The 25,445-nt window shown below is 37.6% G+C and overlaps 3 protein-coding genes across 5 annotated transcripts; 2 read left to right on the top strand and 1 right to left on the bottom strand.

Annotated features, from left to right (window-relative positions):
• On the top strand, positions 6,655-11,043 carry LOC109708758 (cytochrome P450 72A15-like). 2 transcript variants are annotated; one of them, XM_020230589.1, is made up of 5 exons: positions 6,655-6,678; positions 8,172-8,389; positions 8,586-8,830; positions 9,835-10,219; positions 10,499-11,043. In XM_020230589.1, exons 2-5 carry the CDS (start codon positions 8,219-8,221, stop codon positions 10,922-10,924), a joined length of 1,227 nt encoding a protein of 408 aa, XP_020086178.1. In that variant the 5' UTR covers positions 6,655-6,678; positions 8,172-8,218; the 3' UTR covers positions 10,925-11,043. The 2 variants fall into 2 exon arrangements, with proteins under 2 accessions (XP_020086178.1, XP_020086172.1); XM_020230583.1 differs by lacking the exon at positions 6,655-6,678 and adding an exon at positions 6,715-7,139.
• Positions 13,820-20,415, top strand: LOC109719220 (CTD small phosphatase-like protein 2-B). Of its 2 annotated transcripts, none has more exons than XM_020245779.1 (7): positions 13,820-13,971; positions 15,546-15,763; positions 16,311-16,435; positions 17,650-17,719; positions 18,046-18,456; positions 19,002-19,339; positions 20,031-20,415. In XM_020245779.1, the coding sequence occupies exons 2-7, from the start codon at positions 15,595-15,597 to the stop codon at positions 20,187-20,189; spliced, it is 1,272 nt and encodes a 423-aa protein (XP_020101368.1). In that variant the 5' UTR covers positions 13,820-13,971; positions 15,546-15,594; the 3' UTR covers positions 20,190-20,415. The 2 variants fall into 2 exon arrangements, with proteins under 2 accessions (XP_020101368.1, XP_020101361.1); XM_020245772.1 differs by having other exon boundaries at positions 13,839-13,971; positions 15,512-15,763.
• On the bottom strand, positions 20,762-25,080 carry LOC109721030 (pentatricopeptide repeat-containing protein At4g02750). Its single transcript, XM_020248432.1, has 4 exons — positions 23,413-25,080; positions 21,970-23,239; positions 21,502-21,558; positions 20,762-21,350 (listed from the first exon to the last, which is right to left on the bottom strand). Exons 1-2 carry the CDS (start codon positions 25,063-25,065, stop codon positions 22,433-22,435), a joined length of 2,460 nt encoding a protein of 819 aa, XP_020104021.1. The 5' UTR covers positions 25,066-25,080; the 3' UTR covers positions 20,762-21,350; positions 21,502-21,558; positions 21,970-22,432.

Here is a 25,445-nt window from a genome sequence, read left to right as displayed (position 1 = left end):
CAAAGAAATCACAAAGGAAGGTGTGGAGGGCTTCCTCACCTTTCTCCCTGCAGGTTCCAAGCTCAGGAGATGCCCTAGGGGCGTGGGGTTACTAATAGATAGGCTACAATCGCGAAAAACCCCTTGCAGTCCAAACTGCACGAAATCTGCCTCCTTGTACCGGTACACGGGTTCTTGTACCGGTACAAGGCCGACGAAAATGCAAACCCGAGGCTCGGGTTGCTCGGTCTGCGGCTCTGTACCGGTACAAGCCCGATGGCTGTACCGGTACAACCATCAACCCTTGTACCGGTACAAGGCCAGTCTTGTTCCGGTACAAGCCCGCTGCAGGCTACCCGAGAGCTGTCCAAAAATTCCGATTTTGGAATTTTGGTGCCAAGTCTCACTCCAACATCCTCGGGATGCGTGCCGGGGGTCGGAACACTATCAACAACCCTCCAAAAACTGTGGAAAAGCTCCAAACACAGATCAAACACTCGAATCTTGCGATTTGCTAAGATCCAGTGTATTACAGTTCACTGGTTCAACCTATGTTCACTGACACTAGGTTCAACATCCCTATGTCCGACCTATGTTTATTAACACTAGGTTCGATATCATTCCTGTTCAACCTATGTTTACTAACACTAGGTTAGATGCCACTCGATCTAGTTCACATTGTAATTGTCCAATCAAGCATTCGACATTACCATTTTCCGTTGTCGAGTTCTCTACTCATTCTAGATTATCAATTCCCTTCACATGCATATCCTCACAATGCTACTCATGTATTTATGCAGTTATCTAGCATTACATAGCATGCATTCTATGATCTCTATATCATTTCTATGCACCTACTTAGCATTTGCATCATATTATTAACATGCATTACTTAGGATTAGCTACATGTATCATCCACGTGCTTTATTTATATTTATATGCATCAATATGGATTCTTAATCATCTTAGACATAAAAGCGACCTAGTCGCTTCGGTAAGCACAACCCACCTTAACACGCGTTCCGATTGCTTGTCGACACTTGCAATCGGCTTCCGCGGCACTCGGCACCCGTTTGGGCCCGATCTCACAGTTGCTCCCAAGACCGCGTCGCTTCGCCGTTTCAAGAGTTAAAGGTCTTCGCCTTGCTGCTACGGTGCTCGGGATCTGATTTCACGATTTATGGACGTCGCCTCGGCCCTCCAGGCGGAAACGAAGCTCCAAGCGTCCGTTTCTTCAATATCTTTGTAACGGCTCAACGGATCACCGAACCGACTTCGCCAACGCGTTCGTAGACCTAGCAATTAGGTTTACAGAGGGTCAAATGAGATCAAACCCTCATATTTGCCAAAACTCCATTTCGGAGCCCTAGATTCCAATTAGATAAAAACCTACCTTTAAATCTCTAGATTCTAGCATTAAACATGTATTAAGCTTGCTAGGAATCCAATTAAACCAATTTTAGAGATCAAAACCATTTATCTAGGGATCTACCATGAGAGGTTAAGATGCTTACCTCTCCAAAGCTTGCTCCAAAGTGAGGAAGAAGATGGAGGTAATGAAAACCTCTTCCTTGATCTTCTTCTCCTTCTTTTTCTTCTTCTTTTCTTCCTCCTTCCTCTTCTTCTTCTCTTCTTCTTCTTCTTTCGTTTAGAGAGAGAGAGAGAGGGATGAAACGGTGAGGGAAAGAGAGAGAGAGGTGTTCTAACCCTCTCTATACACTTAACCCATGCCACAATTGCATATAAGTCCCTCAACAATGCCTCTCTTGCAACAGCCCGAACTGGGCATTTTCGGGCTACGGGGACCGGTCCTTGGATGAGGGACCGGTCCCTGAGAGACCGGTCCCTAGCTGAGGGACCCGTCCCCGTATGCATTTCAGCCAGCCTCAAGGACTTAGTCAAATTTTCAGCATTTTCGCCCGTTTTCGTCCGTTTTCGCTCGTTTGACCTCCGATTCATTTCAAATCGAACTGAAACTCTCCAAATATGTTTTCGAGCATGTTTTCATCATCTTTCCATCCACGCTAATGCCGGATTTAGCTCACGGCCCAACATGACCTTGCGGGGTCCGTTTTAGCGCCTACGCGCACCGAAACGCCCGAATGCTTCCGGACCTCACCGGGACCATTCCAATTGCTCTCTAAACCAGTGTACGCCGTAACTTCATAGTTTTAGAAGTCTGGTACCTTACACAGATTGTGTTAAAAGTATGGGTTTGATTAGTTCTTTTGATGTATAAAATTGTAACATCTATCTTTTTTTTTCGTTAAAGTTTAATGCAGCTGTGTTGGCCCATTTAATAGACATAAAATTTTGTCTATTAACGAATGAACATACAGTTTAAGTTCATTCATAAAGTTATGCCATATAAAGTACTCGGCTAGGAGGTGAAGATGATACGGTAATTATGGAAGGAAAATTTCGTTATGAAGAGGTGGACCGCCATAGTTCCTATCATTGTAGTCTTTTAGTTTGAGCTAAAGATCAAGTGAGTTCTAAGGTATTTGACCATAAAGTTTTCAATAATGCGCAATAAAGTTTGGAATATAGAAAATCCGTTAATGGAATATGATTAATATGAGCCAAGTAGGAGATTGTTAGGATTTCCATATTTTGTGGCCCAATTAATCATATTTAAATTAGGATTTGCTATAGATAAAGGTCAATCCTAACAGATATAGAACTACTTGATATGGTATATTTTATCCCTATCCCATCTATTTCAAAGTTTAAATAGCATCCTAATCAGACTTTGATGGGAAGTCGATCTGGACATAAAGGGGTATTGGTCCTGCCACCTTCTTATACGCATTCTGGTGAAGAATTACCATCGGTTCCACACCATACGGTAGAGTGCCTGAGATAGAAGGAGAAATCAAATCACCCAAGTTCGGTTCGTGACTTTCAGATAATAGCCGGACTTCATGCTTCCGCAAGATTGATCAAGAATTTCTTTTCTATGGCGTTCTGTGAGTTGTTTTATTTTATTATGATCCTGAATCTTGGTATGTATTTATTTTCTATTTATTTTACATACCTTGAAATTTTATCATTATTAGCTAGCCTATGTTGCCTACATTGACTAATTCCTTACAAAAGCTTCTAGAAAGTCAAAGGGAGTCAATGCAAATCAAATCTAAATTGCATGAAAACCCACAACCACCTACAAGTCATTGCCTGCTCCTGGTTTGTAGACCTGGTCAAACAAACATTTTTGTTTTCTTTTTTCCCTCTCTCTTTTTCTTTTTTGTTTATTATTTTTTATTTTTAATTTTCTTATTTTGAAGAAAGTATAATCAAATTTAAAACTACCCTCGTTGTACTGTATCAGATAAAAATACACTCATCAGGAGTCTTGAATTATTCTGCATTGAAGAATCAATATTGAGGTTGCCAGGCTTGAAAGAAAGAAAACTAATGACGAGCTAGTGATGTACGCATCATATATTAGTAATAGTAGTGAGTATGATAGGTGAGCATATTTGTTTTATCGAAAGCAAAGTTCGGATTGAAATAGACTTTCAGATAAACTAAAAGTCAGGCAAAAATTATTTTTATCAGCTATTTATTTATACAGTTGTAGAACTAAAGTTTCACCGATTTTACTGTTTAGTTGATAGGAAATGAACGGCGTAAAACCTGGAGGTGTGAATGATGGGTTAATATTTTATTTTTTTCTCATTTTTTTTCGTAATTAATTTCGACCAGACGCTATTTCGGAGAATTTGAGTTTCGATTAGAGATGAAGTTTTTTTTTTTTTTGAGAGATAGGTAGCACGCTACCCGCTTCGTTTATTTCATTTAGAAATAAACTTAGCTGGAAATATGAATCAACTAGGATTCGAACTTGGGACCTCGAGTATCAACCACTAAATTTTTTGCCACTTGCGCAAGGGACGGTCGGTAGATGAAGTTATTATGAACCAAACAATGAGAGTGAATTTTTACAGTAGAATATCACTTTTTTCTTCTTCATTTTCGGTAAAACAAACAATGTCTTTGGTGTTTTATAGACATGCTAAAGTACAACAGTCTGCCCACTGTCGTTGATTTTTTAAAAACACTGTGTGCCTCACTTACAATACCCGTCGGCCAATCGTCACTCGACAGCCTAGTCCTTAATTAGTCCTTGTTTAGGACAGGATCATTATTACGAACCACATAAATGACCAATTGCATCCATATGACCATATGCAGTGTCTCAGCTTGAATTGCGACCGCACAACGGCACAAGGGAGTTACTGCATCCATTTTATGAAGGGGAGATATCCACGGATGGCGTGGTGAAGGTTGTCTAAACAAAAAAATAAATTTAAAAAAAAAAAACTTAAAAAAAAGTTACGTGAAACAACCGTTGTATTCTAAAAACTTAAACCGTTAGAGAACGGTATTTAAATATTTTTATATTTAACACTCTCCCTCATGTATAGGCTCGAGACTTTTTTTAGTCAGCTCATGACTTGAGCTTATTTATAATATGCTAGGAGCCTGGCGTGACTCGAAGTCAGGACCTCCTACTCTGATACTTTGTGAAACAACCGTTTTAGAGTACAACGGTTGTTTAAACATTTTTATATTTACCAAGTTAAAAAAGAAGAAAAAAGATTTCACTTTGTTTGGGGATAAAATTGTATGATGACCCCTCAACTATAATAACTTCTGAAAGAGGCCCCTCAACTATTTTTTCTCTCTGTTTTTTGGTTTGAGGCCCTCTCAAGTCTCAACTCCTCTTTTTTTAGAATTAACTAATTTTAGTAAAAAAAATCACCAAATTTATTAATTTTAAATAATTTTCAGTAGTACAAAACTAAATTAATTAACTATTTAATAACTAGCAGGGGCCACTAAATTTAATAGAATTTTAATTTAACCAAGCATGAAAACTAAAATAAAAAAATTAAAATAAAAGTTGAGGACTTTAAAAAGAAGGTAAAAATGTATAGAACCTACCTGAATTATGGACAATTTTGAATTAACTACCAACTTTTCAAAATTTTGATTTTACTATTTAATCTTTCAGTTTGTTTAGTTTGAGTCGGTCGACGATAGTTTGATTTCAAAATTCTAATACGTTGTTTATTTTTATAGATTTAGTTAGTTTATTTTATAAAATTTTAACAACTATAAATTCATTAAAATATATAATAATTAGCTTAAATTTTAAAATCAAAATATCGTTGATTGACTTAAATCAAATAAATTGAAAGATTGAAAAATAAATTAAAATTTTGAAATGTTGAATAGCTGATTCAAAATAGTTTATAGTTCAGGTAAGTACCGTATATGTTTATCTAAAAAAAAAGGGATAATATCTAATATGCCCTTCAAAACTTCGAAAATATTTTATTTATTCCTAGACGATCAAAATACTCTATTGATTTTTAAAATTTCTTCAAATATCCCCTTTCTCTCTAGGGTTTACTAATGAGGTCAGATTTTGTAAGGATATTTTAGATATTGAGGGGGCAAATTCAAAAATTTTCAATAAAAATAATGAGCACAAAAGCAAAAAAAAAAAAAGCACCTAGAAATAAATAACTGAAGGGGCCATTTCAGAACTTCCAATAGTTGAGGGACTCTCCATAAATTTTTACCCTATTTTTCCCTCGTTTTTATCCCCATTCGGAGCGTCGGCGGTCCCACTTTTAAATTCAAAAAATTTCAACAATAATAGAGAAAACTTCAAAACCTCCATGTGATTTCGTACTTTTTCATTTTAGTATTCTGTAGTTTAAAATGTATCAAGTTGGTACCTTTTGGTTTCTCACTTTATCTCTTTAATACCCTGTGGTTTAAAGTGTGTCCAGTTAATGTATCAAGTTGGTACCCTGTGGTTTCTCACTTTATCTCTTTAANGGTTTAAAGTGTGTCCAGTTAATGTATCAAGTTGGTACCCTGTGGTTTCTCACTTTATCTCTTTAATACCCTGTGGTTTAAAGTGTGTCCAGTTAGTACTCTATGATTTTATTTTTGTATCAAGTTAGTACCCTGTGGTTTTATTTTTGTATCAAGTTAGTATTCTGTAGTTTTTTTAAACCACAGGGTACTAAAGTGATAAAGTGCGAAACCACAGGGTACTAAAGTAATACAGTGCGAAACCACAAGGTACTAAAGTGATAAAGTGCGAAACCACAGGGTATTAACTTAATACACTTTAAATCACAGGGTACTAAAATGAAAAAGTGCAAAATCACATGGTACTAATTTGATACACTTTAAACTAGAGAATACTAAAGTGAAAAAAAGTGAAACCACAAGGGAGTATTTGAAGTTTTCCCATAATAATAATGAGCACAAAAGCAAAAAAAAGCACCTATAAAGAAATAACTGGAGGGGCCATTTCAGAAAATCCTATAGTTGAGGGACTCTCCATAAATTTTTACCCTATTTTTCTTTCGTTTTGGAGAAATTCTACACTATCACACTTGCATCACGTTATCAATATTAAGCCAATCATATTCCTTCTTTTCAACCAAAAGTATAATAAAAATATATTTTTACAATCTTGATGGGACATATATTTCTAAAAAAAAATATTTGATTGATTTATTACGCCACGTCACCAATACATCCGTTGCATTCTAGAGTTTTTCCTCGTTTTTATCCCCATTCGGAGCCTCGGCGGTCCCTCTTTTCGGTGGCTCTCTCTCTCTCTCTCTCTCTCTCTCTCTTTCTTTCCCCTCTCGTTCACAACGATCGGTACGTAAACTTCCAAAAACTCCTACGTCCTCTACTACGTATTTACTCTCTCTCTCTCTCTTTCTTACTGTTTCTATATATGGATATATATGCACAACACCAAAGTGTGTCTCTAAGCTAAAGCTAAGGGAAATAGTAATAATAATAAATGATAAAAATGATGATGACGATGAGGAGTGAGAGCATTGTGAGCTTAGTTTACGTTGCGGAAGTGGTGATGGTGGTGGTGGTGGTGGTGATATGGGCCATAAGAGCGTTGAATTGGGCCCTGTGGAGGCCCAAGAGGATCGAGCGGACCCTCCGGGCTCAGGGCCTGAAGGGCTCGCCCTACCGGCCGATCTCCGGCGACGTCAACGACAACGACCGGCTCAACAGGGCTGCCCGGTCGAAGCCGGCCCCGCTCCACCACCGCATCGTCCCCCGCGTCACGCCGTTCGTCGACCGCGCCATGGCGCGATACGGTGACCAGCTCATTTGGTTTTATGATGACAAGTATTTGTAGCTTGCTTTTGTGTTTTGTAGAAAATTTTTTTTTTTCATATTATTTTAATTAATCGGTATGGTTAAATAGCAAAGTAATATATTCAAGAGGATTATCTGATATTTTAGTCAAAAAAATCTAGGCTAAATCTACTCTCTCTCTCTCTCTCTTTAAAATTTGTGTACAAAATCGACTGTCGGTAGCGCAAGTGACAAAAGATTTTGTAGTTGATATCCGAGGTCCTGAGTTCGAATCCTAATTGATTTCTAAATGAAATAAATGAAATGGATAGCATGCTACCTATCTCTCAAAAAAAAAAAAAAATTGTGTACAAAGTTTGGTTTGAAGCAAACAAACTTTTGTCCACAAAATGCAGTTTGACGTACACGAAAAAAATATAAATAAAGAAAAGTTAGATTCGCGAATTATTGTGTGTATTTTTTTTTTAGAGATAGATAGCATGCTATTCATTTCATTTAGAAATAAATTTAGCTGGAAATGTGAATCAATTAGGATTTGAACTTAAGATCTCGGCTATCAACTACTGAACTCTTTGCCACTTGCGTCAGAGACGGTCGATTATTGCATGTGTATCTTAAATTCTTAATTCTGGGAAATGTTAGAAACTTTATAAGAAACTAGATCGTACCTTCTGCCATGATTTCGATTTCTATATCCAATTTGTAAACTGCGATCCTTACTCGTGGTTCGTCCTCGTTCGTGATCTGCAAGAAGACGGGACGTTTCGAGTCTAATTTTCTTATCACCGGAGATGGAGCCGTCACAGACAATTGGATTATGGTTAGACCGAGACTCCCGTATGTTACATATTTATAGATGTTAAATCACGTCCGTCCATCAAGGACGTGTCCAGATACATCCTAACCGTAAGATCTAAAATATCTTTATAGATCAACTTAAATAGATTGACTGTATCTTTATGGATCGCCTTGAATATATTATGTGGGCCACATCCAACAGAAAATGCATGTGTATATGTATATATATACAGGTAAAACATCGTTCACTTGGTTCGGGCCGCACCCGAGAGTGACTCTAATGGATCCGGAGCTGGTGCGAGAAGTGCTGTCGGATAAATCCGGCTGCTTGCAGAAGCCCAGAAATCCCCTGGCGAGGCTTCTGGCATCCGGACTCGCAGCTTATGAAGGTCAGAAGTGGACCAAACACAGAAGAATCATCAATCCTGCTTTTCACTTGGAAAAACTGAAGGTATTATATATGCACCCACAAATTTTTTTTTTTTTTTTTTGAAGGTAATTATGTATGGAAACCCCCCCTCAAGTATAGGTAATTCTGAAAATGCTCCTTTTACTTTTATTATTTCTTTTTTATTTAGACACCCTATATAAATTTTACTTTAGTTAAGTGAATTTGTAATTAACCTCTTTTTCTAAAATTCTCCAAGCACATGATGGCCGCATTTTCGCTCTGCTGCGACGAGCTGATCGATAGGTGGGACGGGCTCATCGGTGGTAGAGGGTCGGGCGAAGTAGACGTGTGGCCCGAGCTGCAGAGCTTCACCGGAGACGTGATTTCCCGAGCTGCGTTTGGGAGCAGCTACCGCGAGGGGCGGCGCATTTTCGAACTGCAGGAAGAGCAAGCTCCGCTTGTCATGGAAGTGCTTCAAAGCCTATACATCCCTGGCTACAGGTTCTGAATTTTCAATGAAACATTGTCTTAATAGTGCTTTTAAAAGAAGCACCGTAAGCGAAAACTCTGAATAGAGTTAGAAACTTTTTACTTTTGGAACTCAGAATTTCATTTCAGATTCTCGCCGTAATAGAAGTTACATAAGTCCCGTTGTTTGCTAACACTATACTCTTTAAATTATCTCCATCTATTGATTTTCTCTTGTGCTCAATAACGAGGTGTCAAAAATAATTCAAAAATATAACCTCACATTTTTGAGTCTCCTAATGAGTTTGTATATTACATGTAGAAGCTCTTTGATTTTAAGGTAAACTTCAAATACCCTCTTGTGGTTTCACACGTTCTCACTTTAATATTCTGTGGTTTAAAGTGTATCAAGTTAGCCCCCGTGGTTTCACACTTTCTCATTTTAGTACTCTGTGGTTTAAAGTGTATCAAGTTAGTACACTGTGGTTTCATTTTTCTCTTTTTATTATCTATTTTACTAATTTTTTTCGTTAAATCAGTAACAAAGTTAAAATTAAAAGGTACTAAAATGAATATTCGATAAACTTAGATATGGTATCTGAAGTTTTTTGTATATAATTTAACGAAATATTAACGGAGGAAAAAAAAATCAGTGAAAAAGTTAAAACTAAATCATACTAAAGTAAATATTTGATAAACCTAGATAGGATATCTGAAGTTTTTTTGTATATAATTTAATGAAATATTAATAGAGGAGCCGACGAAAAGAGAAAAATAAAATCACAGGGTACTAATTGATGCACTTTAAACCACATGGTACTAAAGTGAGAATGTGCGAAACCATTACCTATAGAGGACCAAATTGATACACTTTAAACTATATAGTAGTAAAGTTAAAAAGTGTGAAACCACGGAGTGATACTTGAAGTTTTCCCTTGATTTTAATCAAATAAAGTTAATTTCTATAGTAATAAATTTCACAAAAAAGAAAACTAATATATATATTTTTCCAATCCCACTTTTACATGTGCATGTAGATACTTACCAACCAAGAAGAATAAGAAAATGATGGCAATAAGCAAAGAGGTTGGAGATATACTAAGAAGCATGATTGAGCAAAGAGTGCAAGCCACAAGAAAGGGAGAAGCCAAAAACAATGATCTATTGGGCTTATTACTAGAATCGAATATGACGGACTATCCAGATACTAGAGGATACAGAAACAATATGACCATCGAAGAAGTGATCGAAGAGTGTAAGCTATTCTACTTCGCGGGGCAAGAGACGACGTCGGTCCTTCTCACGTGGACGATCATCGCGCTTAGCATGCATCCCGACTGGCAAGCGCGCGCCAGGGACGAGGTCTCGCAAGTGTTTGGGAAAAATAAGCCGGATTACGAGGGATTAAACAGGCTAAAAGATGTGAGTAGCATGTTAGTTTTCAAGAGCAATTTGTAGTGCTCATGCTTTTAAATCTTACTTTAATTGCACAGTTGGATTTTGAATTTTGATAGCAGAATCAAAATTTTTCCTGTTACAAAACTTTGTTTTTTGTGTCCAAGCATGATAATTTAATTAATTCAATCGAATTTTTCCGAAATATTTAAGCTAAAATCAGTTCAATGTTTTCAAAATCTTCGATTATACAAATCAAAAATTGGAATAAGATGAATCCTAAACTCTTCCAATTCAATGTAACAGGTGACAATGGTGTTGCATGAGGTTCTTAGACTATACCCTCCGGCAAGCATGTTGATAAGAGAAACTACAAAGGAAATGCAGGTCGGAAATATCACCTTTCCGGCGGGGGTGCACCTCGTGTTGCCGATACTGTCGATGCATCACGACGCAGAATTCTGGGGGCCTGACTCGACCGAGTTCAGGCCCGATCGGTTTGGCGAGGGGATCTCGAAGGCGTCGAAGGTTCAGGGCGTCTTCTTCCCATTCGGCCGAGGCCCTCGGATTTGCATTGGCCAAGGTTTCGCTTTGCTCGAAGCGAAGATGGCGCTATCGAGAATTCTCCAACAATTCTCCTTCGAGCTTTCGCCTTCTTATGCTCATGCTCCTTACACTGCTATAACTCTGCATCCTCAGCATGGCGCTCAAATCATTTTTCACAGGATTTAGAAATTTATTTGGCTAGGCGGAAATTTCTGAAAATTGATGTTTGAATAAAATTGTCAGAAATTGAAAACACTATCTATCATCTTTTAATGTATGAATAAAATGTGGCTTTACTTCTATTATTATATTTTTTGTGATTAAAGGAAAATAAATAGTAGCTTAATGGCTTTTCGCATTTTGTGCCATTTCTTTTTTGCCAAAAATAATGGAGAAAATTACTATGAGAAAGATTTAACGGAATCCGAAAAATAATCAAATTTATATTAAAAAGGGAAAACTTCAAATACCCCCTTGTGGTTTCACGCTTTCCCACTTTAGTACCATATAGTTTAAAGTGTATCAAGTTAGTACTATGTGGTTTCGCATTTTCTCACTTTCGTATCCTGTGGTTTAAAGTGTATCAAGTTAGTACTCTGTGGTTTCGCACTTTCTCACTTTAGTACCCTGTGGTTTAATATTTCATTAAGAGAAAAATAAAACCACAGGGTACTAATTTAATACAAAAATAAAACCACGGAATACTAACTTGATACAAAAATAAAACCACGGGGTAATAACTTGATACAAAAATAAAACCACAGAGTACTAACTTAATACACTTTAAATCACAAGGTACCAAAGTGAGAAAATGCGAAATCACAAGGTGTTAGCTTGATATACTTTAAATCACAGGATACTAAAATGAAAAAGTGCGAAACGATAGGAGGGGTTTTTGAAGTTTTCCCTATTAAAAATAATCAAATCCATAGTTTTTCATGAATACTGAGTTCAACTGATTTTTTTTAAATTTTTTTTTTTTGTTCATATTAAAATGAGAGTATGGATTGTAACACTATAATTAGGGCGAATCATGTCATTATCAAATTAAACCAGATTCCTAATGATAGAGAAATAAATATAGGTAAATTAATGTAAATAGTTTATTCAAAATACACAAAACATATACCTACACGTGTCCTTTGAAAGTCGTGCCGCTTTGGCCAGTGAAGCGACACGTGTCGACGAGCCAATGGCGCGACGTGTCGTATCGAAGCGTGCGACCCTATGATTGCCCGCACGTGAGAAACGTACCCGAGGCTGCTGACTAGGACGGCGGTGGCCATGTGTCGCTCAGCGAGTGGTCCGTTCACACTTAATAGATCTCCTGGACCAGGTTTAGTAGACCGCGCCACAAAACTTTGCAGCAACCAAAGTAATAATAATTGCTTATGATATTCCAAAGTTAAAAAAAGGGCTAAATTATATAAGACTCTCCTATAAATATTCGTTTTGTAATTTTTTTTTTGTCATTTAAAAATTCATATTTTGACCTTTTATAAAATAAAAAATGTTCACATGGGGTACTCTTCTCAGCATCTTCAAAGAATAAGATATGGATGAATATTATGTTGATAATATCCAAATAAATAAACATGAGTCTAACCATTAAATCCATTGTTTATAAAAATACGAAAAATAAAATTGACAAAAGTAATTTTCAAACTTAAGTTTGGACAAACTAGGGCTAGCGATGCTGCCGATGCATGTAATTATTAATCTAAAATATTCAAGGCCAATGGTTTAAATTCTCTGCTAATGCATTTTTAGTAAATAAATGGTTTAAACATCTGATATACCTTTCCTTTTTTTAAATTTTTTTTTTCTAGAGGCCCCGTGCCTTAAACCTCCTTTTGTATATTCTACTTTCCAAAATTCTTTTAGAGACAATTTGGTTGAATATAGTTACAAAAACAGTGTAATTAGAAGTATATGGAATTACAAATACTGTAGTTACAATTATACCTCGTCTGTTTGGTTTTATACAGTTACAACTGCTATAGTTATATTTCTTCTGTTTGATAGCCTATAGTTGAAATTTGTATTTATAAATTTTGTCAATTTTTAGATAGAAAGATGAGATTACCTTTTCTGAATATAATGTAATCATATTTTAATTATTAATTAAGACTTTTATATCTATATATAATTTATATATTATAAAATTATGTATGAATTTAATGAATTTTAAATACAAATATATTATAGATTTGGTGAAAACAAAAATAAAGACATTATTAAACTAGCAGATTGAAAAAAAAGCATATGAAAAAAAAATTATTGATCCTAATAGACATTATTAAACCCTAGCAGATTTCATGAAGAGGTATTTTTGAAAAAAAAAAACAAAAAAAAGAAGCGTACAAAAAAAAATCACACTTTATTTATTTTTTAGTTGGTGAGTCAACTCCAGAACAACCGCTGCAGTTGGGCCTTCTCGTGCAGATACAACTACAGCAGTTGAGCCTAATTACACCAAACCAAATAAAAATTTAATAGATTCATGCATTTTCAACTGCAATGCAGTTGAAAATACATGCAATCAAACAGTCCCTTAGAGTAATAGCTAATCAACTGAATTAATCACTAATTGTTTATGGTATAAGTTCCAACAAGTGAAAAAAAAAAGACTAAAATGTATAGACACTGTCCCTTAGACATTGACCCCCCAAACTTTTTTTTTAATTTAATTTACACCTCTTCTATTTATTAGTTATTTAATTTCGCTTCTTTTGTTAAAAATCAAAATAAGAGCCGTGTCAAATTCTAACAAAATTTTAAAACTACTAATAAAATAAATTAAATTAAACGATTAACAAGTAAAGTAAGTATAAATCAAAATTTTTTTGAAAATTAAGGGAGGTAATTTTAACGAAAAAGAAAAATCCCAAGGAGCACTTTGACGCTGGCGAGGTCTGAGGGATGACGTGGTGGACGGGGTTCATGGAACAACTCCGCCTCGTCCCATTCCTTGTATAACACACGAACAAGGTCTACAGGGAGGAGACGCTGTTCTACGGGATCTTCGTTTTCATTTTTGTTTTTGTTTTCGCCCCTTTTCTCTCTCTCTCTCCCTCTCTCTCTCTCTCTCTTTGTTGTGTGCTTGTGCTCCACTTCCTCTTCTTCTTCCACCTCCCTAGAGAGAGAGAGAGAGAGAGAGAGAGAGAGAGAGAGGGAGAGTGCTACGAAGGGGAGAGAGAGAGGGAGAGAGGAGGACCTGTGGTTAATTGTGGGTACGTCCTCTTCTTCTTCTTCTTCTTCTTCTGTGATAACTTGGGGTTTCGGTACTTAAGATGCTTCGATCGCTGAACTTCTTCGATGTGTTGTTGTTTTTTGTTTGTTTTTTCTGATTTTGAGTTTTGGGTGGTTTTTAATTGGGCTTTTGTTCGGGGATTGGGTTTGTGGGTTTCGCTGTGTTTTGGGGGGAGGTGTGTGTTGGGGGGGGATTAAATTTAACTGTTTTCTGTGAAGAGGTATTGGTGGGTGCTTGTATTGATGATTGTTTTGTTAATGGGATTCGCCAAATTTTGGCTTTTATTTTGGTTGCTGCAAAAATGGTGTGGGTATTTAATTTTAAATTTTGAATTTTGTGTAGGTTTTGTTTTTCTCCTGATAATTTCGAACGGCTTTTTGTAGTAATTATAGGTCGGTTTCTTCTATTATGTGTTCGTTCATGGTTGTTTTGTTTTCTAGATTCATCAAATTTTGATTTTTTTTTATCATTTTATGTTTTAATTTGGGAGAATTGAGTTGAGAAGGATAAAATAGCTTGTTTTGATGGTTAACGTGTTACCTAATCTTTTAGGGTTTCTATTTGGTTTCCAATTCTATGGATTTTATGTTCGTTCCTGTTATTTGGCGTATTGGGTTTTTGCCCAATTTTGCTTTGTTCGTGTAGGTTTCACAAAATTTCTTTTTCTCATTTTTAACTTTCTAGAAGAGATAATGAAATGATGCTTACTATTTAGGGGTGTTTGTTGGACCCTTTGGTCAATAATGAGATTCTTACTGTTTATCCCCTTTTTTAAAATATATGTATGTCCTTTTAGGTTAAAATATGCCTCATTAATAGCAAGTCATAAACAGTTCTTCTTGTTAATTATTCATCAGGTAATGAAATAGTGACCTAGAGAAGCAATTCCAGTTATGTAGCATGCATACGAAAAATCAAATTGGTGCAAATAAAAATTATCAAGATCTCATTTTCTCCAAAAATGTCCTGAATATTTTGTTTGTTCTTAAGCTACAGAGTTTAGTTTTTGTGGACTGACTATCAGTAGCTCAGAGTATTGAATTAACTAAGATCTCATTTTCTCTAGATCCTAATTAATGGCAAAATTAGATCTTTATGCAATATATTTAGTTACAGCTGCAAATTTGCCGCATACTTTGAATGGTTGAAACAACTATTTAGTTTACCTAGGGTTTGATCAGTGATCTGCTATATTTGTGAAAACAGATCTTTGAATATGCCAAGTTAGCAAACACTTTGAAAGTTGTTATAGAGATCCTCTTCCATATTGTACTGAAAGTTGTTATAGGATCTGTTTTTATTGATTATGGTGTGTACTAAACAACTGTTTAGTTTACACTAGGGTTTTGATCAGTGATCTTTTATATTTTTTTAAACCAGATCCTTGAATTAGCCAAGTTAGCAAACACTTTGAGAGTCCTCTTCCATACTGTATTGGAAGTTGTTATAGAGATCTCTTCTTTATTGATTATGGTGTGTTTTCATGTATATATGGATTTATTGATTTTGTCGTTTAATAGGTCTTAATGAACTCTATATGGAACTATGTTGCAGTATACGTTTCTCAAGTGGGACTGTATTAAATATCACATGCTTTCCGCACATGCCAGCAGTAAGGATGAAGTGCAGATTACTCGCAGAATGTTGTATTGGAAATGAACTCCATGAATGCCCTAAATCCAATGAAAAGCAAAAAGTTTCAAACTGTCCAACTGATACGTATCAACAAAATCCACAGCTGAACTCTTTGACTCAAGAAATATTTCATAATGGTAAGTCATCGAATGTTCTTTTCTTGACCAAAGTGAGCTTAGTGAGATCCATTTTATCGGGACTTGTTTGCTTTATGATTATATTTCAAATGTTAAATCCCTAATAGATTTCCGAATTCTTTTTCCAGAACATTTTTGGAGGTTTAAATGCTCTTTATCCTTCAGTGTTAAACCTCTCAAGATAGTTCCTTGTTCTTTTGTAATTTGTATTCAATTAAAACACTTCTTTTACTGTTAGAACTCATACATTAATGAGTTTCCTAAGAGCTCTGATCTTTATGAAGCTTGGCTCTCACATTTGCCTTTTCCTATTTCAGGAAATGAGTTAAAAAAAGAAAAAGGAGGAAAGATCATATTTCAAAAAATCTCATGATTGCCTTATTGTTTGAGTTCTGAAATATTATAGGAGTTGTATGAAATCAGTTTAAACAAGTTTTTCAGAGACGAGCTCAAAAGTAGTATGCTTAGTATATGTCTTTATGATATTTAGAAGCCGATTGTTCCTGATTTAGGCTTGACTTTGAAATCTATATTTTTGTTTGTACAGTTTGTTCAGAACACAACATGGGAATCTCTGAATCCAACAACTTCCAAGATATTTTTAACGAAGAATCTGCTAAAAGGCTGAGGGTGTCACAGTTATCATCTGATCCTATATCCTTTGCAGCAATGGTTGTTTGTGCTTTTTCTCTTTAATTATTTTCATTTTCCTATCTTTTTCTCTCTTTTTTTTCCCTCCTCTAATGAGGCTTCAATGCTACATTTAGTTTCATTACTTTTGGGTTGTCAATGTTCTCTTTATTTTCTTCTATTTACATATGTCCCTCTAGACCAGTTTGACCATTAAACTAAAGAGGCTTAAATATTTCCCTTTCCTGGCCATTTTAAGATGTCAATATGGTCACCATCAGGCTACCTTTTTTGCCTAAGATCAGGTCAACTGATATACCTTGTCCTTCATACACTCTAAGGGCATGTTTGGTTCATGATTGGAATAGGAATGGGAAATGGAATTGGATTGTTTTGGAATGAGAAATGGAATGACGAATCATCTAAAATTGTTAGGTTCATTATTGGAATGAAAATCGGAATGAAAATTTAAAATTTTTGAGAGAGGGTTTTGATTAAGAGAGAGGAAAGTGATGAAGGGAGAGGAGGTAGATGTTGGTGAAAGAGGATTTTGAATAGTTTACTATGGAATGAGCCAATCCGGGATTCAAAGCCGGATTGGATCATAAATAGATTTGGCCATTCCCATTCCGCTCCGATTCCTATAAAACAAACGGCAACTACTGGAATCAATGAATTCCATTCCGATTCCATAGTCTAAAATAGGCGAACCAAACGTGCCCTAATTATAGATTGAGATCATCCTTATGGAACATATAAATCTGAAGTAAGGCTTTTCAGCAAATTAACTACGAAAGTTTGGGCAGAAGTGTTAGCATATTTGCTCTGTTCGAATCCTTGTCGTGTTGATGTTTGATTCAAGGATTTAAATACTGAGGCACCCAGTCGTCCCGAGCACTTGTCAGCATGGTACAACATGATGTTCTGTCATGCCAATATGTACCGTTGAGCTTTGACACAATACCTATGTGCCGACACACTTTGGCATGAAAATTTCATTATCCTTTCTACTCTGTGGAGAAAGAGGTTCTTGAATTATGCCATCGGCATGAGGGTCATATACTGTGCCAATACCTTATTGCCACGGCATGGTGGCTATGATTAGTGCTGATTGGCACCTTAATCCTTTATTTTTATTATACCATTTTCTTTTGCAAATTCATCTTTATTTGAAGTTTTGCCTTTTTTCCTATGTTTCTATTATGCAAAAAATTTGCGAATGCTTTCTTCTACTAAATACATAATAAAATCTGCAGGATCCAGCATTACCTGATCTTACTCAATGTGGTCCCGAGTCAAAACCAATAACAACTTACATCAATGCAGGTATAATCCACTTTTGTAGTTTTTTGGTCTTTGACATGGATGAACAAAATCTTCCTTTCCAGAAATATTTGCCTGGATCTGAACCAGTACATAAGCTGTGAACCATCCGTCCGATCGTCCTCTATCTTACTGTTATGCATTCAATGCAACAACCAACTTGCTTTCTAAGAAAATTATTCATAAATCAAGAAAAGGCTAACTAACTGGGTGGAAAAGGGACGGGAGTTTCACTGCTGATGTGGTGGCCTAGTTCCATGCAATAGTTTCTCCTCAATTCACTTTAATTTCTTGGATTGTTAGCCATTTCGTGTTTTTTCCTTTTGCAGATGCCAAGGAAATTTTGAAGTTGTCTCAACTGACGGCCGACGATGGAGATGATGGAAATTGTGATTTAACTGATCTCCAACATTGTGATCTGATGGACTATTGCATGTCCGATAACATTTCCGCTTTACCCTTTGACAGTTTGATGGAATTCTCAAATGAAATCAATTATTTTTGTGATAAATGTGAAAATTTAGACATAATGATCGACCCGAGCATACCCCTTTTCTTTGGGGGAGCATTTGAAGTAAGCTGGCATTCTGGAGATTTGGGCGGGATTGGATGCTTTAATCCGCATTTAATGTTGGATGAATTGCCTGATTTGTTGGAGACAAATTCACCAATTTCTCCTATTGAGCTGCCAAAATCGCAAGAAAGAAAGAAGCCTATCACACTTGTACTCGATTTAGATGGTATGTCGATGAGAATTTTCTTCATGTTATCCTGTACATATAAATAGCAATCCTTTTTGAGCTGTCCAAGGTTTAAATGCTCGAAACATTTTGTGGTAAGAACTATGCATATGAATTATTGGAACATTATATTGTTTCTGACCATGCCAGTGTGCACATTGTGCTTGTCATACCAATGAACACATTGCGCGCCGTCATATGCAAAACCTACTTTTTCCATACTGAAATACTTATCAATAGACCTTATATTCTAGCAAAAATCTAGATTTATGTTTGTACCCTTCCGAAACTTAAATTATTTGTGCATTTGCATTCGTACTTAGATGATCCTTTTTTATAAAGCTCTGCAACTTAAATGTGGATATTTTGTAAGAATCTGTACTTCCAAGAGGTGCGCGTGAAAATTCAGTTTTTACAAGTGTATATATGCAAATAGATGATTTCACAAATTCCCCTTTCTGTTGTTTTTGTTCCATCCTTGTTGTCTCTCTTCATTTTTTGTAAAAAGCCACCTTATTTTTTATTTTTTATATTTTTTTCTGCAGAAACTCTGGTTCATTCTACTCTGAAGCATTGCGACGGTGCAGACTTCACATTTCCAGTTTTCTCAGACATGAAGCCAACTCCAGTGTATGTAAAAAAGAGGCCTTACTTGCTAATGTTCCTTGAGAGGGTGGCTGAGATGTTTGAGATTGTTATTTTTACCGCGAGCCAAAGAACCTATGCAGAAAATGTACTCAGCAGATTGGACCCAGCTGGAAAATTAGTTTCTCGGTGCTTTTCTCGTGAATCATGCATATTTACTGACGGTTGCTGTACAAAAGACCTATCGATTTTGGGGGTCGACCTCGCAAAAGTTGCCATAATTGATAATTCCCCACAGGTACCATCTCAAAGTTCCTCAAATTATTCTTTTGCTTTTTTTCTCTTGTAGTTGCATTATGCACCTTTCCAAGATGCACATGTATAACCATGCAGCTGTTTTCCTCCCGTGCACTGTCAAATTTTGATCAAGTTTAAATTTTTACTAGAATGTTTACCTAGAGGACAAATTTCACCGCGGTCCTCAACCTTTATCACAGTTTCAGTTTGATCCTCGAACTTTTCTAGTTTAAGGATTGGGTCCCGAAACTTAACATTCATCTGCAATCATGCACTTTGTATTAAATTTATCTGTTAAATTAAACAGAGATGACCACATAAGCACAGTTACGTAAGCGCCATCTATGCCAAGTCGAAACTACCCCACAAATAAGAAGAGCAAAAGTCGTGTATTCAGTGTTACATGCTGATTATATGCGGACATCTTTGTCAATTTTAACTGAGGAGTTTAATGGAAATTGAACCTAGTTGAGGATCAAATTGTCTCTAGCTAGAAGGTTAAGGACTCAGCATTGCAGTTTACCCTTTTCCTGTATTGTTCCCTCATTTCTAGGTACATTTTTAACCTACTAAAAACACCCAAGATAAAATAAGTATGTAGCATGTAACTATTACTTGTTTGAAAGTACAAAAATAATCCAAAAGCATCAGAAAAGTAGTGATTAAATCTTATCTTTCTGTATGAATTTCAGGTTTTTCATTTGCAAGTGAATAATGGCATTCCTATAAAGAGTTGGTACGACGACCCGTCCGACACCGAATTGCTTCAACTACTTCCCTTCCTGGAGACCCTCGTTAATGCCGAGGACGTTCGACCCATTATTGCGGGGAAATTCGGCAATAAAAAGTAACACAATTGTTTTAACTGTCATTAGCTGCAAGTTTTTTTTTTTTTCCTTGACATTTTTCCCTGTCCAATTTCACCTTTTTCGAATAAATCCACTAGTTTTAGAAATAATTTAATATTGTGCAGCTTTTGATTTTATAGCAATTAGCACCTTTGTTTGTATATTCTCCCCTCTCTACTTTTCCTTCATTGTGCAGAAACTAAATTATTAGAATAAAATTTTGTGTGCTCATTCTATCTTTTTTTTTTGGTCCTCTTCTTTTGCTCATTTCCCTTTAATCATATTATTTCAAGGATTAAAAAAAAGACCTCATTATACTTTTGTATTACGTGTTGGTCTCATTAGTCCAAATTCGAACTAGACTGTACCAAATGTTCTAACTTAGCCAAATTATGAGTTTGGAGATGTTTATTATAATCATATGATGACCATCCTATCATAATTCGTTTGAAACAATCAACTTATGGCCATTAAAATGATTAATTGTGCAAATTAGGTAGCTCTTTCAGTGGATAAAGTGCTTGTTTGTTTTGGCCTTGAGAACAACTTTATCTGCTCCAAAATCCAAGCAATAATAATGAGATAACCGCTAACAATTCATTGAACAAATGTATTCAAACAACACTTCTGTAGAGACTTCGACATATGGCTAGGCCACGTCGCCCCATCACTCATCCATACTTCTATATCTACACCTATAAACTAAAGTTTGTGGCCCCAACTTAGGGTTGGCACAAATCCTGCTTGTCGCAGAGGGGTTGAGAATGCAGATGAAGTGAGTGTGCATTGAAGGCGGTGAACGGTACAACTGCAATTTGCAGCAAGGGATGAGATGGTTGACGAAGCAGGCATGGCGGAGTACAGCAACACAGGACGTAAGAGAGGAGGACGGCGGCACGGTGGCAAGGAGGATGTAGGACAGCTCGCACACGTCACCAATATAAAGGCTAGTTCACTAAATTTCTTTCGGAGAAGGCTCTACTTTCAGCTAAAAAAACACTTTCTGCGACCATTATTTCGTAAAAAGGACCCACCCTTGGAGGTTTGGTGCGAGGGGGAACAGACCTGGCCTTTAGTGCAGCTTGATCTCGGATGGAGAGTAGCAGCAAAAATTGAAACCCTGCTCATGGCAGCGGGAGCATAGGACAGCGAGGAGATTTCAAGCTGAAAGATTTAACAAAACAAACTACAATGAATTTGTGATATGGATACTTTTCTTTATCTCACACACATTCCGAACAAACACACTGTAGACATGACATGCTTTCATGATTCTTTCAGACTACAGATTGCAGAAAACTGATATTTACCATACCTATGATACAAATTGCTCGAAAAGCTTCCGAATATCTGCAGTCTCAGTCTGGAGTGTCTGAAAACATACAAAAATTAACGATAAGCTGCTGCATGTTTCATATACAGAGAATCCTCTCGGAAATAACACCATTTGTACTTCCCCTCTTTGAGATATGAAAGCCTATAATTAGCGCCTTTTGTTTAGACTATTAGCACTAAACTCTCTGCCTGACACATTTTCAGTTCAATAATGAAATATGATTATTTGCTCACAGTACAAATGGTATAATGGGTATTTCATTATCATATTCTAAGACTACCTAATAATAATTCCTGAACATAAAATGTTGCTTCAATAGGGTTAGGTTAAGTGCTAAAGGTTTCAACTTTCAACAAAGCAAAGTGCAAATGGTGCAATCTTCGAGGGTAATTTTTGCAATTTAGCCTAAAATTGTCTCTGTAAGATTTTCTCTTACAAAAAACATACCTGCCAGGTAAAAAGCATGTACTTCATATAGCAAAATTGCTCAATTGCAGCTTCAACTTTGTAAAATACATCAGCTGGGACAAAGCATGAAAATATGCTTTGAAGGAAATGAATTCGAGGCGATTCCAGTAGCTCAGTCTGATTCGGAACTGTTTATTATCAGTTTGGCCCTCTTTAAGTTGTTCATTGCCATGCATTACATAGTACAATCCCCGGTCAGAATAGAGAGGAAATTAACCATAAAAACCCTCTCTTATCAATAGTAACATATCCATCTAGATGAACTTTGTGAAAACCACATCAAGCCAGCATTGTTGATGCAGCTCTGAAACACTACTTTTCTCACTGCTATGGAATTTCCAACTCGATCTTTCTCATTTACACGCCACCTTTTGTGTTCGTTTTATGCTCTCCGCTGACAGGACATAATCTTAAAGTCAGAAGATTTTTGGACTGAAATACTCTACCAATAATCGCCACATGAGCAAGACCCACCACTGAAATGGTGAAACCGATTAGAATCCCTTAAAATAATCAGCCTATTCTCGATCGCAGACACATACTTGATCGCATTATGACAGTCCTTGCACACTCTAAGGTTCTTAATCACCCGAATCGGCCTTCCGATAGGCACATTCAATATCCCAAATGCAACAGCGAGCTTCTCACTGTGGTACTTAAGCATGTGCTCTTTCTCTTCCTCCTCCACATCATGCAGAATTATCTCAGTCGCCGATACATAGCCTGCCTTTTTCATTTTCTTATCCAATTCTTCAAGAAATTCATAAATCTTCTCCTTCTCGGGATGAATAGAGTCCCCAACTGAAAAAGTGTGGACCTTATTCTTAACTTCAATCCAGCTAAATCCAGGCACCTTCCTTACACCTCTCTCATGCATCAAAACCCTCATTTTATCTACATAATTCCATTTTCCAGAAGCAGCATATATATTCGAAAGCAAAACATACATTCCGGCATTATCAGGTTCCATCTCAAAGATCATTTTTGCGGCCTTCTCACCTAATTCGGTGTTTCGATGAATTCTACTCGCACCTAATAAAGCGCCCCACATAGTTGAATCGGGTTCGGAGGGCATTTTTGCCATTAGATCTAGGGCTTCTTCCAAGCGCCCAGCCCGGCCAAGGAGATCGATCATGCAAGTGTAGTGCTCGGGTTTTGCTGTTACACCGAAATCTCGATGCATCGAGTAGAAGTAGGAAATGCCCTTTTCCACCAATCCAGCATGGCTACAAGCTGATAAGACTCCAACCTAATAAAAAAGAAAATAAAATGAACAAATATTTAGGAGGCAATAGTACATTGCATTAGATTAATATATATAAAGAGGGAAAAACTCAAGACTTGACCGATTCTCGATTGTAGTAAAAACACCGCAACTTGAACTGTTTCATGATATCGATAGGAAATCGAGTCTATTCTTACCATGGTAATATCATCCGGCTTAGTGTTTGTGGTCCTCATCATTGTATCGAAAACTCCGAGAGATTCCTTTCCAAGTCCGTGCCTCGCATAACCCATGATCATGGTATTCCACGAAACCACATCCCTCTCCTCCATCACTTCAAATGCTTCTAAAGCTTCCTTTATACTACCACACTTAAAATACATCGCGATCAGCGCGTTGCCCACAAAACAACCCATCCCGTATCCAGCCTTCATAAGCCTACCGTGTACCTGCATCCCGCATTCCAATACGGCAATGTCCGCACACGTGCTTAAAGCACAGGTAAACGCCGACCTATTCATCCTCTCACCGCTCCTCCCCATCTCTATAAACAGCTTCAGCGCCTCCTCGCCGAACCCACTCTGTGAGTACCCGGCGATCATTGCAGCCCACGAGACCGAATCTCGTTCGGCCATCGTGTCAAACAGCGACCGGGCCTCTTCAATATTTCCCACCTGCGCGTAACCTGTGATCATCGTGTTCCACGACGAGACATTCCTGCACGGCATCTGATCGAACAGATCCTTCGCTTTGTCCATCATTTTGTGCTGTATGTACGCGGCAATCATCGCGTTCCATGAGACCTGATTTCTCTCAGGCATTACATCGAACACTTTCCTCGCATTATCCAACATCCCATTTTGTGCGTACCCAGATACCATAGCGGTCCAAGTGAAAACGTCTCGGTGCGGCGAAGTGTCAAAAAGGCGTTTTGCCTCCACCATGTCGCCGCATTGCGCGTAGCCGGAGATCACAGTGTTCCACGACACCGCGTCCCGCTCGGGCATTCGATCGAACAGCTCCCGCGCATCGGCCATCCGCTTCCTTTGGGCGTATCCGGCGATCATGGCGTTCCAGGAGACGATCTCCCAGCTAGGGTTCGAGTCGAACAGCTCCCGCGCGGCCTCCAAGCGCCCGTTCCGGGCGTACGCGGCGAGGACCCCGTTCCAGGACACGGCGTTCTTCGCCGGGGCGCGCTCGAAGAAGTCCCTGGCGAGCTCGACGAGCCCGTTGTTGGCGCACGCGGAGATCATGATGTTCCAGGAGACGGGGTCTCTCTGGGGCATCTCGTCGAACACTCGGCGTGCGGCGGCGAGGTCGCGGTGGAGGACGTGGCCGTGGAGGATGGTGTTCCACGAGGTGGCGTCGCGGCGGGGCATGGCGCGGAAGAGGCGGAGGGCGAGGGGGAGGAGGCCATTGGAGACGTACCCGGAGAGCATGGCGTTGTAGGAGACGACGCTGCGCCGCGGCATGCGGCGGAAGAGGAGCTCCGCGGCGCCGCAGCGGCCGCTGCGCATGTGCGAGGTGATCGCCTTGTTCCATCGCACCACCTCGGCGTCGGCGACGGAGCTCCGCTTCTTATTCCGGGATAACTTTTTCTTATTATTCCGGGATTGGTTATCCCGGATCGGGGAGGCCGAGGAGAAGAAGCGGCGGAGCGAGGAAGTGTTTGCAACGGTGCGGGAGGGGCGCATAATATTTTTTTTCGTTTTTTTTTTTTTAATTATGCGGCGGGGTTTTGAGTTGTAACGGGCCGAGTATTTATGCGTTTCGAACTGTGAACCGAGGCACCGGTTTTGGGTGTGACGAGAGATTGGTGCATGGACCCGGTGCACACATAATATGAACATAATAACAACTACACAGTGACGGTGGGTAAATTACACTTTTAGTCCTCAAATTATGAGAGTTTGATAATTTCGTCCTCAAACTTTAATTTAAATATTTTAAATTGTTTCAAACAGTTCTCAAAATATAATTTAGTTAGCTAAATATTGATAAATTATTAATGTAAAAATAATATAGCATCTTAATTACCATTGTATCATCAATGACAACACTTACACATCACTTCTATAGCAATTTAGCCAATTTGGATTGCAAGATTTGATTAGAATAATTCAAAAAAAAATAGTCAAAAATTATTATTATTATTATTATTATTATAACAAATTAAAGTTCGAGAACTAAAATCCCACGTGCCTCATTAATTTCAGGATGTAATGACTAA

The sequence above is a fragment of the Ananas comosus genome, linkage group 1 (assembly GCF_001540865.1).
Source record: "Ananas comosus cultivar F153 linkage group 1, ASM154086v1, whole genome shotgun sequence".
Taxonomy (NCBI): Eukaryota; Viridiplantae; Streptophyta; class Magnoliopsida; order Poales; family Bromeliaceae; genus Ananas; species Ananas comosus.
The sequence above is the reverse complement of the archived record's forward strand: the minus strand, read 5'-3'. Positions and strand labels throughout refer to the sequence as shown.

Bases quoted from the DNA above. Each gene is read 5' to 3' on its own strand.
- LOC109708758 (XM_020230583.1), top strand. From the start codon at position 6,827: ATGATAAAAATGATGATGACGATGAGGAGTGAGAGCATTGTGAGCTTA. The intron at 7,140-8,171 runs GTGACCAGCTCA...ATATATATACAG, and splicing joins CCGCGCCATGGCGCGATACG to GTAAAACATCGTTCACTTGG. The intron at 10,220-10,498 runs GTGAGTAGCATG...TCAATGTAACAG, and splicing joins GATTAAACAGGCTAAAAGAT to GTGACAATGGTGTTGCATGA.
- LOC109719220 (XM_020245772.1), top strand. From the start codon at position 15,529: ATGGAACTATGTTGCAGTATACGTTTCTCAAGTGGGACTGTATTAAAT. The intron at 15,764-16,310 runs GTAAGTCATCGA...TTGTTTGTACAG, and splicing joins TCAAGAAATATTTCATAATG to TTTGTTCAGAACACAACATG. The intron at 16,436-17,649 runs GTTGTTTGTGCT...TAAAATCTGCAG, and splicing joins CTATATCCTTTGCAGCAATG to GATCCAGCATTACCTGATCT.
- LOC109721030 (XM_020248432.1), bottom strand. From the start codon at position 25,065: ATGTTCATATTATGTGTGCACCGGGTCCATGCACCAATCTCTCGTCAC. The intron at 23,240-23,412 runs GTAAGAATAGAC...CTTTTTTATTAG, and splicing joins AGCCGGATGATATTACCATG to GTTGGAGTCTTATCAGCTTG.